This window comes from Rhea americana, unplaced genomic scaffold (genome assembly GCF_003343005.1).
Source record: "Rhea americana isolate MKP2758 unplaced genomic scaffold, rheAme1 scaffold_304, whole genome shotgun sequence".
Taxonomy (NCBI): Eukaryota; Metazoa; Chordata; class Aves; order Rheiformes; family Rheidae; genus Rhea; species Rhea americana.
In genome coordinates this window covers 463,165-481,054 of record NW_028186429.1, presented here as the reverse complement: position 1 = coordinate 481,054, position 17,890 = coordinate 463,165, and the positions used below count along the sequence as shown (strand labels likewise).

At 40.4% G+C, this 17,890-nt stretch overlaps 1 protein-coding gene and 1 long non-coding RNA gene across 2 annotated transcripts in view; one reads left to right on the top strand and one right to left on the bottom strand.

Annotated features, from left to right (window-relative positions):
- Positions 1–2,258: 2,258 nt before the first annotated feature.
- Positions 2,259–6,165, bottom strand: LOC146593131 (uncharacterized). Its single transcript, XR_014896453.1, has 2 exons — positions 5,962–6,165; positions 2,259–2,567 (listed from the first exon to the last, which is right to left on the bottom strand). It is a non-coding gene; the product is annotated as an uncharacterized LOC146593131 (long non-coding RNA).
- TNNI3K (TNNI3 interacting kinase) overlaps positions 3,167–17,890 on the top strand; it is a 109,542-nt gene continuing 94,818 nt past the window's right edge. The window contains exons 1-5 of the mRNA XM_085309826.1: positions 3,167–3,252; positions 3,903–4,011; positions 7,905–7,990; positions 9,681–9,778; positions 12,927–13,037. Of these exons, the coding sequence (XP_085165952.1) occupies positions 3,213–3,252; positions 3,903–4,011; positions 7,905–7,990; positions 9,681–9,778; positions 12,927–13,037 (444 nt within the window). The 5' untranslated portion in view covers positions 3,167–3,212. The remainder of the gene's footprint in view (positions 3,253–3,902; positions 4,012–7,904; positions 7,991–9,680; positions 9,779–12,926; positions 13,038–17,890) is intronic.

Sequence of the window (17,890 nt, the reverse complement as noted above, 5' to 3'; positions counted from 1 at the left end):
CCCCCCTCACCGCGCCTCACCGCCCTGCGCCTCTCCTCACTGCCCCGCAACTCTCCTCCACTCAGCGCGCCTCACTACCCCTACCCCGCATCTCTCCTCCCCTCACCGCACCTCACCGCCCCGTGCCTCTCCTCACCTCCCTGCACCTCACCGCGCCTCACCGCCCTGCGCCTCCCCACACGTCACCGCACCTCTCCTCACCGCACCTCACCTCCTCATCGCGCCTCTCCTCCGCTCCCCGCACCTCTCCTCACCGCGCTTCACCTTCCCTCTCCTCGCCTCCCCACGCCTCTCTTCTTACCGCACCTCACTGCACCTCGCCTCTCGTTCCCTCACCGCAGCTTGCCTCCTCACACCGTGCCTCATCTCGCCTCCCTGCCCCTCACCGTGCCTCTCCCCCCCTCACAGTGCGGGGCCATGGGGCTGGTGCAGCCCTGTGGTTTCCGGCAGGGACAAGAGGAGCTGCAGTGCCAGAGCTGGTCTGCAAGTGGGGCTCCCTGGGCCAAGGGACTGGCACAGGMCTGATTCTGCCGTGGAGGCCCTTGTTTTTGACCTAAACTGACGCATTTCCCGTGCGGATGTGCTTGGCCCCGAGCGTGCAGGCAGGCAGAGCCAAGTGCCGGGGAAGCGCCGCCAGGTGAGCGCCCCATGCCGCGCGAGCAGGCGCTTGGCCCTCGCTGTCCCTGCGCCGCGGCTGCGGGGTCCGCGCTGCCTCCTCCGCCGCGGCGGGCTCCCCCCGCCCCGCGCCAGCTGCTGGCGCCTGCGGGAGGCACGGGCACAGTGCGGGGCCGCGCGTGTGTGCCTGCCGGCGTGGAGGAAGGAGCTGCGCCCCACACCTCTGGGAAGCAACAGCACTGAGATGGGCAACGCCCGAAGCGGAGGCTGAGTAACTGTACCGGGGTTGCCTTACAGGAGTGCAGTGTTGCCATGGCGACGGGAACAGCTGTACAGACACGGGGCAGCCAGAAGCTTCCAGCAGCTTCCAGGGGCCTCCAGCCGCATGGCTTTCCTCTCAGTGTGGCTCCTGAAAGCACGGTCGTGTGAGGAGGAAAAGGCAGCTCTACCTGATCTGATAATCCAAGGTAAAAATCCTGGTAAGATTAACGCTCTCCTGCATGAATGGATCAAAAGAGGAACTGCTCAGAAAGTTACATTAATTTAAAAAGAAATGCATTCATTTTTCACCTGCTTCCCAACTTAGCTCAGGCTGCTGGGGAGATGTGCGCTGAGGAGAGTATCTCCTGGCAGGCCTTTTACTGAAGTGCTCTCTAGCAGATAGGAGAGGTGACCAAAACATCTGCCTTTGGCTGCACACCYCTGGATGCATTTTTAGAAATTTGAGAAAAACAAGCAACATTAAGCTAATAAAAGTAATGGGAGAATAGACACCCATTATGGTACTATATTTATAGCTCTACTAGTTGCTTGGCAACTAGATGCAGAGTGTCAGTCAAGAGGGTGATGCCTTTTTGCAAATTCTTGATTGCATATCACAGGGCATATTGTCAAAGCAGTTCAAAATCTGAAAAACATCCTTGGTTTTATGTGTAAATCAGTGCAAATAAATGGATGCACTCATGCTGTGTCAAAAAATATCACAGGAGTGCYAGTTTGTTTACATTGGGATGCAGCATGTTGAAGGTTTTACATACATATATTTTATGAATTTTATCTTCTTGCCTGAAATCCTTATCTGAGAAGAAATCCTTATCGGAGAAAACCAAGAAYTTAATACAGCTTCCAAGTTCAATTAACACACTTAATAAAATAAATGCACATTCAGGTGTATGTATATCGAGCAATTAAAAAGCCATAAAAAAAGAAAAAGTGTGCATACATACAAAAACCAGCATAAATACCGTTTAATAAGTATTAATAGTAAGTTTAATAAGTTTAAACGAGTTCATTCGACAGAACACAAGGGGAGACRGATATGAAAGAGGTAGAAAACAGAAATGCAGATCAGTGCTAACCAGATTACAAAAGAAATACAGTTTATGCAAGTGAAAAGTGGTATTATTTGTCTGTTAACTTATTGGTCTCTATTTTTTGTAGTGATCTAGAGCAAACCAATCTTTTCTCAGGGTCCTTAAACAGATGTTCTTAGGGGAATGCATCCATGCATGCAATCTGTATTGATTACATATACAGGTACAAACAGATGACAGTTTACTCTGTCTAAGCTAGCTGGATCTTGTTTTTTTTACAACTTTACTGTGTCATTGRGTCCAAGGTAAAATGCTAAAAGACAGAATGAGTTAGATTGAGCAGAACGTTTATTAATGCATCTATACAGATGGCTGATAAACAGCTGTCTTGTGCATGATCTGCTTGGAATATAAATAAAAACAAAGCAGCTTGAACTTGTTCTTTTCTGCAGAAATTCTATCTAGGGCAGGAAAAGCTGCAAAACAAACTCGGGAGTGCCCTTCATTCTTCTTAACTGTGAAGGAGATGCCCAGTGCTCCAGGTTACTTCCTTCATTAGCAATCTGATGGAAATTTTAGCCAGTGGAGCTGCTGCTGCCACGGGTTGATTTGAAGGGATGAATGTCTTCTGTGATAGTTCTGTATATCAGGATAGAGGAATACAAATTAAACATACTGGATTTCAGACAGCAAACTCATTTACTAGTCTAACTCGCTGAAACTTCATTGGCATAACAACATATACAATACCACCAAAATGTAGGAAGTCAGTATTTTCTGACAAAACACTTACACTTCACAGTTAAAACCCAGATGCTCCAAAGTCATCCTGTATGTTAAAATACTTCTTAATGTTATGCATTGAGGTCATCTCTGGCCTCTTTAAACTGGAGACCCCCAYGACTCTTCAGGGATCCTGACAGTATTCTTGGGTCTGAGCGTCATAAATTATTCTTTCTTTAAAAGATTGTTAGCAAGCAGCCAAATCACCTGCTTCTCACCAGTTTTAGGTATTCAACAGATAAAAGACAATATTTCTATTGGAATATTTGCAATTTATTTTGACGTTAGATTTTTAAACAAAGTGGTTAGGTACCTTTATTCTTTTACACTTGACAGCACACACTGTTTTGCTCTGTGTCATTGTTGCATGACATTCCATTTGACACAGAGTTTATTTTTAGCCAGAGACTATCAAAGTATTTTTCAGTAGGACTGTCCTCTTGAACAAGGAATCATATTACTGCAAGAACTTTGCTGAAACAAAGAAGATACATTGAACAAATGGGAAATTATAAATCCAGACCAACCCAAACTTGCACGGGTAATTAATGTTGCTTTTTTAAATACAATATACCAAACATCCATCAACAAGCAGCAGATGATGTCTTAGCAAACAGCTCATTGCTAATTTGCTCTATAGTTTAGAGATAAAGTATTTTATTGTTTTTGGTTTACATGAAGAATGGCTTAACCCAAATCAAATGCAGAGCCTATGAAAGACGACAAAATGCTAATAAATTAAATTTCTTGGTACTATCACATAAGATGATATTAACTTACTTATCAAGTTGATTTAACTCACATTTCATTAGAAAATCCTTAAAACTAGATCTTTTTTATGCTGTGTGTCATTGCTGATAGGATTTAGGAAATAAGAACTAACATGCAAATTATGGTTTAAGCTTTTTGTTACTGAAATTGAAATATTTCTGATAAAGTTTTTAATGTATTATCTGTCTGAGAGATCTATTTGTATCTATATTGGTTGCAGCAGGAACTGCTTAATAGCTGTAATATCATTTTAACTAAACATTCTTACCTTAACAGAAAAATATTGTATTGAAATAGTGTATAATTGGATGTTTAAAAAATCAAGTCCTTGGTGCCTGGTTACTGAAACATTTTGATCTGAGTTCTTATTTTTTATGTTTTGAAGTGTATTATCAATCAGTGGGATTTTTTTGTTGCTAGATGAATGGAAGAAGAAAGTTAGTGAATCATACACTATAATCATAGAACGATTAAAAGATGACCTGCAGATCAAAGAAAAGGAGCTGGCAGAACTGAAGCATGTTTTCAGGTAAAATATTCTTGAAACCTATGTATGAATGTATTTTAAATGAGTTTTTGCTATTAAACAGTATTTTTGGTTTCAAGTGTTTTCTTATGGAAGGAGTTTCACGTATGGAGTGCCTGTTGTTTAATGTCTATTTTTGGGAATGTGTCCTTTTAGTTCTGGGCCAGAGTCCCACAGCATAGGACCATAATTAGTGGCTGTTAATTACTACTGCCAACATTTTACAACACCTGGATATAGTTTTGGAAATGAATTAGCTTTAATGAGATGTCTGATTTTGTGATGTGCTTTCCATTTGTGCTAACCTGTTTCTTTAGGCAGGCATATTGCTGAAGTTACAGATTTTAAACAAATACACAAGCAGAATATCTTCTGACAGTGAATTTCAAATTCATAATTGCCATCACTTTCTCAGGACAGATCAGGCTAGAAAYCACGTTCACTGAACCAAGTAGTATGCTGACATGCTCATCTGAAAAGCTCAAATGCAGAAAACACCCAACTCACTGACTGTGAATAAGTTAATTTAAACAAATGATGAAGTTTGTAAACCTTAGTGCAGACATAAAATGCACTTGAAAGAAACATGGATTCTAATCAGAAATAAATCATAAGCCCAAAAAAGCTAAATTGGTCATACAAATTATTAATCATGCTTACTTTCAGGTAGCATAATTATCACTATTTGGACCTATTAACTGAAAAACTAAATTGGGCTTGATTCTGCAATATGCTGACCACTGTGGCTTTGATCCAGTAAGGTACTTAAGCACCTGCCTAATTTTAACCCTATTTAGATGTAAAGTTAATTATCTGAAGAAAGTAGAGCAAGTACGCTCATCATCTTAAGATGAGCAAGACCGTTGAGGTATACGGTGACGGATTTTATTTCCTCAATTAGAAAAAAATATATAAGGTTAGCTGACCTTTAGCAGGTCAGTTTATCTGTCTATTTTACCAYGTTATGTATGTCTCTAAAATGTCAGGCAAACGCTTCTTCTTAGATAAAGAACACTGCTTTTCTCCAGAAAGCAGATGTGGGTTAATGATACCAATTATGTTTCACTGGAAAGATTTTTTTTTTAAGTTTTAGCCAGAACTGAGAAATCTGCCAATGATTTCAGTTCTGAAACTTGTCTTCATCCACAAGTAATCAAATCAGTCAGATTTTGTGAGAAAAAACAAAGCAAACCACAATGCAATCATTACAATGTATCAATATGTACAATGTGTGCATCCATACACACCCAACATTTTAAAACAAAAGACAAGTTAACTAAAAGGAATTGTTTCCCAGACCTTGGAATTTATCTTTCCTGCAATTGTTCCTGAAGGAAAACCTGAAGAATAGATGAGTTTTATAGCACTATTATTAATCACAGTATGCTGGAGAAGAGCTGTGTAGAGCTAAGTCGTATCTGACAAAGAGATTTTATTTTACTGTGCAAAACATCTTCCCTCTTAGTAAAGTAGAAGTAGTAAAGGAAGGGACATCACCAAAGAAAGGTAACAAGGACTGTATGCGAAAAGAAAAATGTTCCATACCAGAGCAGTTTACGTTTAGGAAATAAAAAAAAAGAAGTTTCCTTAACACATGTCATCTAAGGAATGCATACGAAAATCTAGATTTTTGTGTAAATCACACTGACGCACACAACTTCGGAGAAGTAAGTCCAATTTTTAACATAATGCTCTGCTTTTTTGCCCTTTTCAAATCATCCACTGTKCTTAATCTAATGAACTGAATGCTGCAAAAATCTCTGTATTGATTACAGGCAGTCAGGAGTTCCATCAGAATGATTTTTCTGATAGAAAAAGTCATTAAATCTAGCTTTTGTGTAAAAGAAAAGMCAAAATTTCTCACAGGAAAAATATTTACTTTTAAAATACTAAATTTCAATTTGAGTTGATCCAAACATAAAAATTGAGTATGACTCTCATTGATTTACTTACCCCAGCACAAAACTTTACTTGGCTGTAACTCACAACCCCATTCTTTTCTGAGGGCTGACATTCCTGGAGGTGTACTTCTCTTGTACTGCAGTACTGGGTTGTTTCATTCTGCCCATTCTCTAAGTAATTGAAGTCATGTAACTAGATGCTTCAGTGCTGAGGAGATCCAGTCCTGGAGCCTTGTCTACTATGTAAGAAAAACACCCAGAGCCCAAACTACAGCTTCCATGGGGTWCTGTGTCAATTTGCAATTTAATACCTCTCAAACCACTTTAGTAAACAAGAAAAGGAACTTTGAACTTCCAGAAGTTCAAATACCTTCTTTCAGTTAAAAAAAAGAAAAGAAAAAAGAAAATGCTTCAACATTGCCAAATTAATATTGTCAAATTTTGTGAAAAATAATGTGAAAACACAGATTTAATTACTGGTTTAGGATGATAATACAAATTGAACCAGCAGAATTTCTTTTAGGGCAGAAATTTTTCAGTTTTGCTGAGAGAAATTAGGGAAAGAAACCAAATAAAAGAAAAAACCCACAATCTATGAGAAACTGGAGTAATTCATTACTATCAATCAGAACAACAGAACTAAAGCTAGGTCTCTGGCTTTGCATTTTAAATATTATTTACAAAATATTATTAAAATATTTATTGAAGGAAATGGCCTGAGTGTCACCTGGCTTAATAGTGGTCAACTTGCTGTGGGGGATTTTGCGTAGATTTATGTTTTTCAAGGAGGGAGAAATATTAAAGCCTTGTTTGGGGTTATAAACACATTAAATATGTTTAGTAGTGCTGCTCAATCAGGATGGATTTATATATATATACACAAATCTAAATGTTCTGCTAAACCGGAATGTCTGATCACAGCTATACTAAATGGAGAAAAACAAACTTCTGTTGACAGACTGAAGTCTGCAATTTCCACAAGAAATATTGTTAATTTCTGCATTTTGTTAAGTTTCAAAAGTAATTAGCTGGAAAGTTTGTAGGAGCAGTAACAAGACAATTTGTGCTAAAAGAGAACAGAGAGAATTAGCAACAAAAGCTGTAATGTTCAGGCAGTGTAGTTAGTTAACTATCTGTAACTATTTGTTTTCCAAGGAAAGTTACAGTGCATGTTTGGATAGAACTTTATAACTGGAGAGCAGCTCCAACTATAGAGAGATTACTGGTTTCCCATAATATGATGCTCATTTAGCATGTGAAGTAAAGATATTTGGTCACATTCGCTGCGATCTTATACAAAGATACTGTTCATGTTTATTAGTAACTCTGGAGGCATCTTTAGTTTATTAYCTATTCTCCTTATTGCCAGTATTTCTAGCTTTATTTTATTGGTGAATGTGGTTTTGGAGCTTGACGTGCTGTATGGAAAAGAACAGAACTTAATGAATTCTAAAACTGCAAAGACTGCAGCATTTTTCCATATGCTGTCCATTTTCTGCTAGAAAAGAACAGAGCATCAAATACAAATGCTGAATGTCATTTTAATGAGTCAGRACTGTATTCATCCTATTTAAAGGGGATATTATTAGAACTGTATTAATAATAATTTTAATAAAAATTGATAATAATTTTCCTATGATTTTTGCATCAAGACAGAAATCATTTTGTGCCTAGATTATTTAATTTTCTAAGGAATCCTTCTCCTTTTTATTCTAATTTAACTGATTTTGGCATGTATATACTGTGACTGAATAGCAGGATTATTCAGAAAAGAATATGACATAGGCACTGATTTAATATACTGAGAAATAAATTGTATTAATCCATTGATATCACTAAAATATTTCTAGATTTACAGGGGAGAARCAGGGGTCCAAATTTAGTCCTGTGCCCCAAAAAAATAACATTGAGATTTCTCTTTTAATTTTTTTTCCAAATGAATGAAAATATGCCAAAGAGTGAAAGCTGTAATCATCTGTAAAATCTCTTTTTCAGCTCTGATGAAGCCTTCTGCAAAGTCAATTTAAATTACCGCACAGAAAATGGGCTTTCTCTTCTTCATTTATGTTGCATATGTGGGGGTAAGTATTTGAAATCTGATGAATCTGATGTTCTCTAAACCTGTTATTTACATGGTTAGTGATTTATTCTGTCTAATAGCTGTCAGGAACATTATATTTTTAATCTATTTCTTTCTTTGCATTGTCCTTGTTGACAGTTGGATAAGCATCTGTAGGCATTTCTCTAAACTCTGTTGCCAATGGGGTTGAATCCAGTTACACTGAATTCCGTTATAACTGATTCTTCCATCCACGAAAAGTTTTGGTAGATAATGCAGCATGTTTTAATTCCAGATGTTCAACTAATCCAAAATTCCTTGCTATATGTATGTGTGAAATATGTTAATCATRTATGTGAATCATACTCATTCTGTAGTACTTCTCTGCATTTCTGTATTCTATACGTGGATATTAACTCCAAGATATGTAGCCAGTTTTAACAAAATTTTGCCCTACATAAAACATGTATTTTTCTACTGTAATGAAAACACCTATATTCTATTTCATGGTGCTTTAAAGAAGAGTAAGTCAAATGCGCTAGTGAAAAATATCAGCTGTTTGGGTTTTTGCTGATAGCAAATCACAGTATCCCAGAAAATAGTGCACAGCTTCTGGGATTTTCATAAAAATATGTTAATGGTAGACTATTTCACTCTGACCTGCATTGCTTCTGTCTTACCCAGATAGTAGGTCATCAGTGCATGCACACATTTTGCACTGGGTCTACAATATTCAACAAAAATTGGCTGAGAAAAGCAGAGTGTTTTACCCTATGTTTTCAGCTCTCAAAATGCTTAAGAATGATATGCATAAATGCCTTGCTGAAGCTTAGTCCAGATCCTATAATCAGGAAGGACCTGATCCTGTGCTGTTAAAAACCAATTGGATCTTCACTCTTAATCTAAGAGAGTGCAGGATCATATCCAAAAATTACATTCGTGGTTGGTAGCAGTAGAGCAATTGATGGGATTGCTGAGAGGAAGTTCAAGAAAACGTATGATGTGAATTAATTGTGACCTATATGTGAACACTTCAAGGAGGGAGAGAAGATATTATACCTACTATTGCACTTATTTACTGTCCTAAGTATTCAGAAAGCAGCTACAATTTTTGAGATCATCACAGTGCATAAGAAAGGTAGCAAAGCTACTTGTCCACACTGAGATTCATTAATGTCCCTAGAAAGTACTGTTCCTGTAATAATGTTGTGTAGAGCAGGATAGCAGTGTTCCAGCTCTCAAAAGAACAAAGGAGTTAGATAAGTGTCTGAGGAACCAGAGATTGTTAAACTGTCCTCTAGTTTAGGGAGTTCTTTGCAATACGGTCCAGATGTTAAAAGAGGAGACTATGTCTTTAGAAATTCAACTATCTCTATCCTTCATACTAAGSTGTGAATAGTAAGTAAATACATGGTCAGATCTACTCTCCCAGTGACTGAGGAGACAGTCCCTAATGCTCTATCCCTAGGCATATCATGCTAGCCATGCAGTTCTAAATCTCTGTAATGCAGGGAGTTAAAGGAAAAGAAGTCAAGGCATTTTGAATCATGTAGTTGAGGATAAATACTGAGATGTGATCTTAGCTACAAAAAGCCCACATATTTGCAGTTACTTTCCAAGTGTTTAACTCTTAAGGGAAGCTCTTTTTTCATTTACTTAATTTGTGTGCCCTTTTCTGTAAATGACTTTGATATACAATTTTTATCCTAAAGGTAACAAATCACATATTAGAACACTTATGCTAAAAGGACTGCGCCCATCCAGGTTAACAAGGAATGGATTTACAGCCCTGCACTTGGCAGCTTATAAGGTAAATTACTATAAAGGAAATTGATAAAAAGAACTCAGAACTCAGGAGTTTTAGCTGTCTGAACTCTCTAGCTGCTACTTCTAGTGAAGATATCTGAAATATTTAAAGTGCACAGGAAAATAACTATAAAGAGCTCATGCACAGGAAATCAGCGTGTGCTTTTACAGTCGTCCATGAAGATACGATATGACTTTACAAATATTGATTAAATCATGTGACACAATTCAAGATAGAGGAGTATTTTTTATTATTATAACTATTAATAGAAATTATCTCAACTCTCAAACGACTTTATTTTGCAACTTCTCTCTTTTTTGCCTTTTTTTCTTCCTCAAGTTTTACATTCAGCTTCAATATTAATTTCCTTCACTATTGTATTTATTTATTAAGACCCAATGAGTAGCAAGAATATAATGGCCTATAATGGCATATAATTATCCTGTAAAGCTCTCACGGTAGCTAACATTTTGATCTGTTGTAGGCTCAGTGCTGATAGAAAGTTTAGATAGAGGGTTGGAGCTGATAGAAGGTTAGCCAGGCTAGCACCTATGTCATGCCTAAGCCCACTCATGATCACAGTGATATTTCTCATTCTGTCTTGTAAGAGGATACTGATACRGTAGATGGTTTTGAAACCAAATAACCAATTCCACATACAGCAGKAATCATCGTAGCCACAGTCATTATCCTCTAAAAGAAGAGGGGATGGTTTGTCTTCTATTTGGTGTAATAATCAGATGGTTAGAAGATGTGTCCAGGGAGATGACAAAGTCTCTCTTGGAGAAAATTCAAATTCATCCTGCCAGTCAGCAAGCTGTGGCTCTCCAGCTTGAGGAGTGAGAGTGTATTCATCTTTCCCATTGAAATGAACTGGAGGGTCTTTAGATCAAGGTGGGTGAAAGGGAAGTAGACGAGTGGACAGTGAGGTGGATTGAGAACTGGCTAAAAGGCAGAGCTCAGAGGATCGTCATCAGTGGCGTGGAGTCCAGTTGGAGGCCTGTGGCAAGTGGCGTCCCCCCGGGCTCAGTCCTGGGTCCCATCCTGTTCAACTTTTGCATCAATGACCTGGATGAGGGGACAGAGTGCCTCCTCAGCAAGTTTGCTGATGATCCCAAGCTGGAAGGAGTGGCTGATACACCTGAAGGCTGTGCTGCCATTCAGAGAGATGTGGACAGGCCGGAGAGGTGGGCAGAGAGGAACCTCCTGAGGTTCAACAAGGGCAAGTGCGGAGTCCTGCACCTCGGGAAAAATAACCCTAGGCAGCAGTACAAGCTGGGGCTGACCTTCTGGAGAGCAGCTCTGCAGAGAAAGACCTAGGAGGGCTGGTGGGTGACAGATTGACCATGAGCCAGCAATGTGCCCTTGTGGCCAGGAAGGCCAATGGTCTGCTGAGGTGCATTGGGAAGAGTGTTGCCAGCAGGTCGAGGGAGGTGATGCTGCCCCTCTACTCAGCCCTGGGGAGGCCTCATCTCGAGTACTGTGTCCAGTTCTTGGCTCCCCGGAACAAAAGGGACATGGAGCTACTGGAGAGAGTCCAGCATAGGGCTGTGAAGATGATCAGAGAGCTGGAGCACCTGCCCTATGATGAACGGCTGCGAGAGCTGGGCCTCTTCAGCCTGGGGAAGAGAAGACTGATTCTTACAGAATCAGTAAGGTTGGAAGGGAGCTCTGGAGATCATCTAGTCCAACTTCCTTGCTCAGCACCGTCACCCAGAGCATGCTARACAGGGTTGCATCCTGGTGGGCCTTGAAGATCTCCAGAGAAGGAGACTCCACAACCTCTCTGGACAACCTGTCCCAGTGCTCCGTCACTCTCACAGTGAAGAAATTCCCCGTCATGTTCAGGCRGAACTTCCTGTGCTTCAATTTCTGCCCATTGCCTCTTGTCCTGTCACATCGGACAACTGAAAAGAGTTTGTCTCTGTCCCCCCTGACATACTCCCTTCGGATACTTATACACATTGATAAGATCCCCCCTCRGTCTTCTSTTCCCCAGGCTRAAGAGGCCCAGCTCTCGCAGCTGTTCCTCATAGGGCAGATGCTCCAGCCCTCKGATCATCTTCACAGCCCTAAGCTGGACTCTCTCCAGTAGCTCCATGTCCCTCTTGTTCTGGGGAGCCCAGAACTGGACACAGTACTCCAGATGAGGCCTCCCCAGGACGGAGTAGAGGGGCAGCATCACCTCCCTCGACCTGCTGACAACAGTCTTCCCAATGCACCCCAGGAGACCATTGACCTTCCTGGCCACAAGGGCACATTGCTGGCTCATGKTCAACTTGTCATCYACCAGCACTCCCAGGTCCTTCTCCGCAGAGCTGCTCTCCAGAAGGTCAGCCCCCACCTTGTACTCAGGTTAATTTTCCCGAGGTGCAGGACTCYRCACTTGCCCTTKTTGAACCTCATGTTGAACRTAATGATTGAATGCTGATCCCTAAGAGGTGCCATTGGTGCAGTTAGAACTAATGATGGTGAGAARGATGGTCTGACTTTTCCCATTAGTTCTGCCACTGCCCCCAGAAAATGTTTTCATGCCTCCAGACATAATTTCACTACTATTTGTAAAGGAGAGTTTACTGACAGTGTACTGGCTGGGTGTTGTGACTCTTAATGTATTTTCTCAAATCAATTTTTTATTACTATAATTTGATGATATCCATTGCTGGTTTTATATCTGAAGAAGTGATAACAATACCTCTGTGCATGACAGCAAAGTATAATAATATAAAAAACAAGTTCACAGTTCCAAATTTAGCTTACATCCTGTGTATTTATCCAGGGAAATCCCTGTGCCTTCTTCTATGTTTGCCAGCATATTTGTTTTGACATTTAAACTGTTTGTATGAGTAGTTAATAATGGTTCAGAGATTGAGTGATCTTTAAAGATGTCATAAAATCAGGAAGAGTGACCATTTTAGAAAGTTACAGGCTTCAGTATAGCTAGGCATCTGGTGCCCAAGACAGACTTTCCCTTCACTCCTTCCCTTGCACTTTCGTGTTCCTGGTGTCATGAATGTGGAATCTCTTTTCTTGAGAAGCAGCAGTATAATACCTGGGGAGGGCAGGATTTATGTGCATTTGTTTGGTTCCCTCCCTGTAGTTTTTAGAGCTGTGTCAGAAAAGTAACATGGTTTATATGCATATCTTTTAGGATAATGCAGAACTCTTAACAGCTCTGCTGCATGGTGGAGCTGACATCCAGCAAGTCGGGTATGGAGCTTTGACAGCCCTTCACATTGCTACAATAGCAGGTCACCATGAGGTATGCTTCTCTTTTTCTGTATAGAAAATGATATGAGTGCTAATATATGTCACATCATTTTATTTTAGATTGATACTAATCAACACAAACTCATCATTTGTTTAGCTGAGCTAAACTTTATTTATTGGGTGTTGTACCTTTAGGAAAAACCGTATCCCTTGTGCATCTGTGCATCTGTGCATGTGTTTTTACATTGAATGGACATGTACAGAGGGTCTAGATCTGTTTGTACATATTTTTATATAGTTATCTTTAAAATCTTGGCAATTAACAACATTGCTCTCTAAATGTCAAAAGTGTTAACTCATAAAAGCATAATGAAATACACTCGCCCACGCCTGTCAGGACTCTTTTTGAATCTGCATACGTCAAGAGGCTTCCAAATACAGTCCCTCTTCCCTGAGTGTAAAAGAAGTCCATACATTTTATTCCATCTTCTAGATCTCAAAGGCTCAACTTCTCAGTTGTATGGGTTTTACTTCAGGAGGAGATAGAGGTTCTCATTTTACAACTATATGACACTTATTAGTGCAGAGAAAAATAGTGTCTGSGTAAGTCATGTGTAGTGTGAATCTCAAATATCCGCATTGATAAAAAGTCCTGTATGAATTTGAGACTCCTAGCTCCATTTTTTTTCCTAATAAGTCTTTCTCCTGTGGAATAGAGGAAGGGAGGGATGAGATCCCATAGAATGCTGTAATCCTTGTCTAAACACGCTGTTAGTTATGGATCTGTTTTTCTAACATTTAGCACCTTGGTTCAGTCATTTCACACTTCATCTAATTTCTGTCACCCTGGCAACAGCTCACTCAGTTTAACTTTTCTATTTTTTTAATCTCTTGATTAAAAAAGATCTCTTGATTCAAGAGATTTTTTAATCTCTTGAAGTATTTAGTACAGGATATGCAAAATTACCTTGATAATGAAGGGTTTATGATTGTAAACACTCATGAATGCAGGTACTTCACTTTTTAGCTCCTTTGAGCCTATTAAGCAAACAAACCCTCTACTTCAGTAAAAGCTTTGACTTATGCAGAGAGCTAAAGTAATTCATGGAGACAGAAACATTAAATTCCTTTAAGGAGAGATAATTAGCAAGGGATGCAAGAATAAATAAGTACAAAGAAGGAAATACAGATGATATTAATAACTGCATTTAAGCCGTGAATTCATTTGTGGATCTTAGGTACACTCCTAAATTCACTTCAAATATAAGAGTTTGACTGGATGACTGGAACTAAATGTGTGTTCAGTTTTGGACAGAAGAGAGGAAACAGTCTGTATGTACACAGCAAGAAAGAATTCCAAAGTTACAGTACTCACTGAGCTTGATGCAAACAAAGCTATATTATCTGCTACATTTTCAGTCAATCGGCACATGCACGCAGTTTACTACACATATGAATATAGAAACTTCTACATAGCTATATATTGAAAGAGAGAAGAGAAATTTATTTTCAAATAATCAATTTTCTTGGGGAAATGATGACTGTTTAGAAAATTTCTATGCTACCTTGAAGAAACCTACCAACATGTAAGTGCTTGGGCTGAAAAACTATTGAGGCCAGCTGCTGATGTTCAGCTGAGGAAAGATGGTACTTCTTCATTTGTAGTAGTTTAGCTTTACTGTCTTTATTTTACAGCTTCTGTTTAGTCTGAGGAAATTATCAGGTCTTTGGGTTAGTAACAATATGCCAGAATTTCTATTGTATTTAGGCTCTCAAAGATGCGGGTAAATCACTATTGGAATTTGCAGCCAATATTTCACTTCTAATGAAATTAATTACATATTTGAACTACTTTGAAATGTTTAAAAATTGCAGCAGGTGCCCTTTGCAACTTTTTGCACTTTGAGAATTTCACCTCATGTGTAAAGTGTACATGTACATAGAGACAGTAAATCACAGGCCTCAAAGCTCTTTGTAGTTTGTGGAGACTGGTTTAAATAATGATATCAACAATGAAKTAGTCACAGGGAATTTAAAGCTGCACTTTTCAAATCTGGGTCTGAAMAGGTTGCATTCCAGCACATTTGCAAATGCAAGTAAGAACTGTATACTCTATTAAATTTTCTACAATAGCACATGCTGTTTTCTGCAGCAGCTTCACTACAGAAGGCTACCTAATGGAATGATGAGAGTGAAACAGGCAGAGACTTAGTGGGAAAACAATTTTAGCACTAGTTAGTATAATGAGCATGAGCCAAGTCACATGATGGTGAGAGGCGGTGTTAATGTGAAAGTTCCTCCCACTTCTAATGGAGAAGTACATTATGCTGTTTTACCCTCCTAAGAGCTATAATTTRTTTCCTGTGGACATTTCCCAGGTTTATGTGCCAGCAGAGAACACTTAAGGATACTGGGAATCTAGTTTTACATCACAGCCTTCAAACTGGTTTCAAAATGAGAGTGACTTCAAAAGATGTTTGCATTTTTTTGTTATGACAAAATGCATAAAGATACAATTGGTGATGACCTTGCATTGCCCCCAGAGTYTGTGTATGGGATAAACTGAAAGAAGGTTAAAACAATTTACAAGTGATCACACCAAATAACTCAAAAAGCTGTTAGTCTTCAGTGTTTCAGTCAGCAGCTCCAACAGTGAGCAGGAGACAAATCAGTTTGCAGCCTCTGTTTAGTCTGTGAGGGAGGAAGTACGTTAACAGAGCAAGCTGACAATTTATATTTTGAAGTTTGGCTTTTCAGGTGGAAGGACTGGGCTCCTCTGTGTGTCTGAGACAAACAAAGCTAGAGTGGGAGGGGACATGGGTCTTCACTTTGTAGCGTTATATCCCAGAGCTCGCAAGGCATCATGTCATTCCCTTCATTAATCAAGTGCAATTCCAGTTGTTCTTATTCACTCAACAGAAATCCTTTAGGTATCTTGGCACTAAAAAGCAGATATGAAACCACTGTCTCTAATTAATTCTGCTAAGCATTGTGATGGAGAAGTTAACAGGAAACATAGCTCTTTAATGATCTTTATATTTTTCATGGAGTATGTTCTTAATGTGTTCTGTGTGAACTGTGTCTCATTTGGTAAAGATCTTCTGTATGAAATTACATTTTACCTGGAGGAGGCAACACATTGTTAACAAAATTGGATGCACTCATTACTGTAGTTACAAGGCTACAAATTAATACTATAGAGTGTGTTGCTAATAAGAGGTCTGTTAAAAATACTGTTCATATAAAATAATATTTTCTGATTTGTTTCCTCCTTATACCCAACACTTGTTAATTTAGTTTGTCTATTGGAATAAGTTTGGTAGCTTGTTATTTGGGAAACCTGCAGGAAACCTGCAGGCATGACCACCTCTTTAAAATGCATATATACCAATGCATGCAGCATGGGGAACAAACAGGAGGAACTGGAGATCTGTGTGCRATTGCAGGGCCATGATCTCGTTGCAGTCACAGAGACATGGTGGGATAGCTCCCATGGCTGGAATGCTGCCGTGGATGGCTATGTGCTTTTTAGGAGAGACAGAGCAGGAAGGCGAGGTGGTGCAGTTGCTGTTTATGTGAGAGAGTGACTGGAATGCATCGAGCTCTGCCTGGGGGTGGAGGAGGAGGCAGTTGAGAGCTTATGGGTAAAGATCAAAGGGCAAGCTCACATGGGGGACACTGTTGTGGGTGTCTACTACAGGCCAGCKGACCAGGAAAGAAGGTTGATGAGGCCTTCTACAGACAGGTGGAAGTAGCCTCAWGATCACAGGCCCTGGTTSTCATGGGRGACTTCAACCACCCTGACATCTGCTGGAGGGACTACACAGCAAGGCACAAGCAGTCCAGGAGACTCCTGCGATGCATTGATGATAACTTCTTGTCACAAATGGTGGAGGAGCCTACGAGGAAGGGTGTCCTGCTGGACCTTGTCCTCACCAACAGAGAGGGACTGGTTAGAGGTGTGCAGGTTGGGGGCAGCCTTGGCTGCAGTGACCATGAGATGGTGGAGYTCAGGATCCRGCAGGAAAGAACTAAGGCAACAAGCAGGATTGCAACCCTGGACTTCAGGAGAGCGGACTTTGGGCTCTTCAGAGACCTGATTGGTGGAATCTCATGGGTTAAGGCCCTAAAAGGAAGGCTGCAGGGGGTCCAGGAGAGCTGTCTGGTATTCAAACATCACTTCCTCCAAGCTCAAGAGCRGTGCATCCCTATGAGTAAGAAGTGCAGCAAAAGGGGCARGRGACCTGCAYGGGTGAGCAAGGAGCTCTTGGCCAAATTCAGACAGAAGAAGAAAATACACAGAATGTGGAAAAGGGGACAGGCTACTTGGGAGAATTACAGGAATGCAGTCAGAGTATGTAGAGATGCGGCGAGGAAGGCTAAGGCCCAGCTGGAATTGAGTCTGGCAAGGGATGTCAAGGACAATAAGAAGGGCTTCTTCAAATACATCAGCAGCAAGAGGAGGACTAGGGGAAATGTGGGTCTGCTACTGAATGGGGCAGGGGCCCTGGTGACAAGGGATACAGAGAAGGCAGAATTACTGAATGCYGCCTTTGCTTCAGTCTTCACTGCTAAGGGCAGCCCTCAGGAATCCTGTAGCCTGGACGTGAGGGAGAAAGTCTGGAGAAGGGAAGACTTTCCTTTGGTTGAGGAGGAAAGGATTAGAGACCTTCTGGGYAGGSTAGACATCCACAAATCCATGGGCCCGGATGGGATGCACCCACAGGTACTGAGGGAGCTGGTGGATGTTGTTGCCAGGCCGCTCTCCATCATCTTTGAAAGGTCGTGGAGAACTGGAGAGGTGCCTGAGGACTGGAAGAAAGCTGATGTCACTCCAATCTTCAAGAAGGGCAAGAAGGAGGACCCAGGCAACTATAGGCTGGTCAGCCTCATCTCCATCCCTGG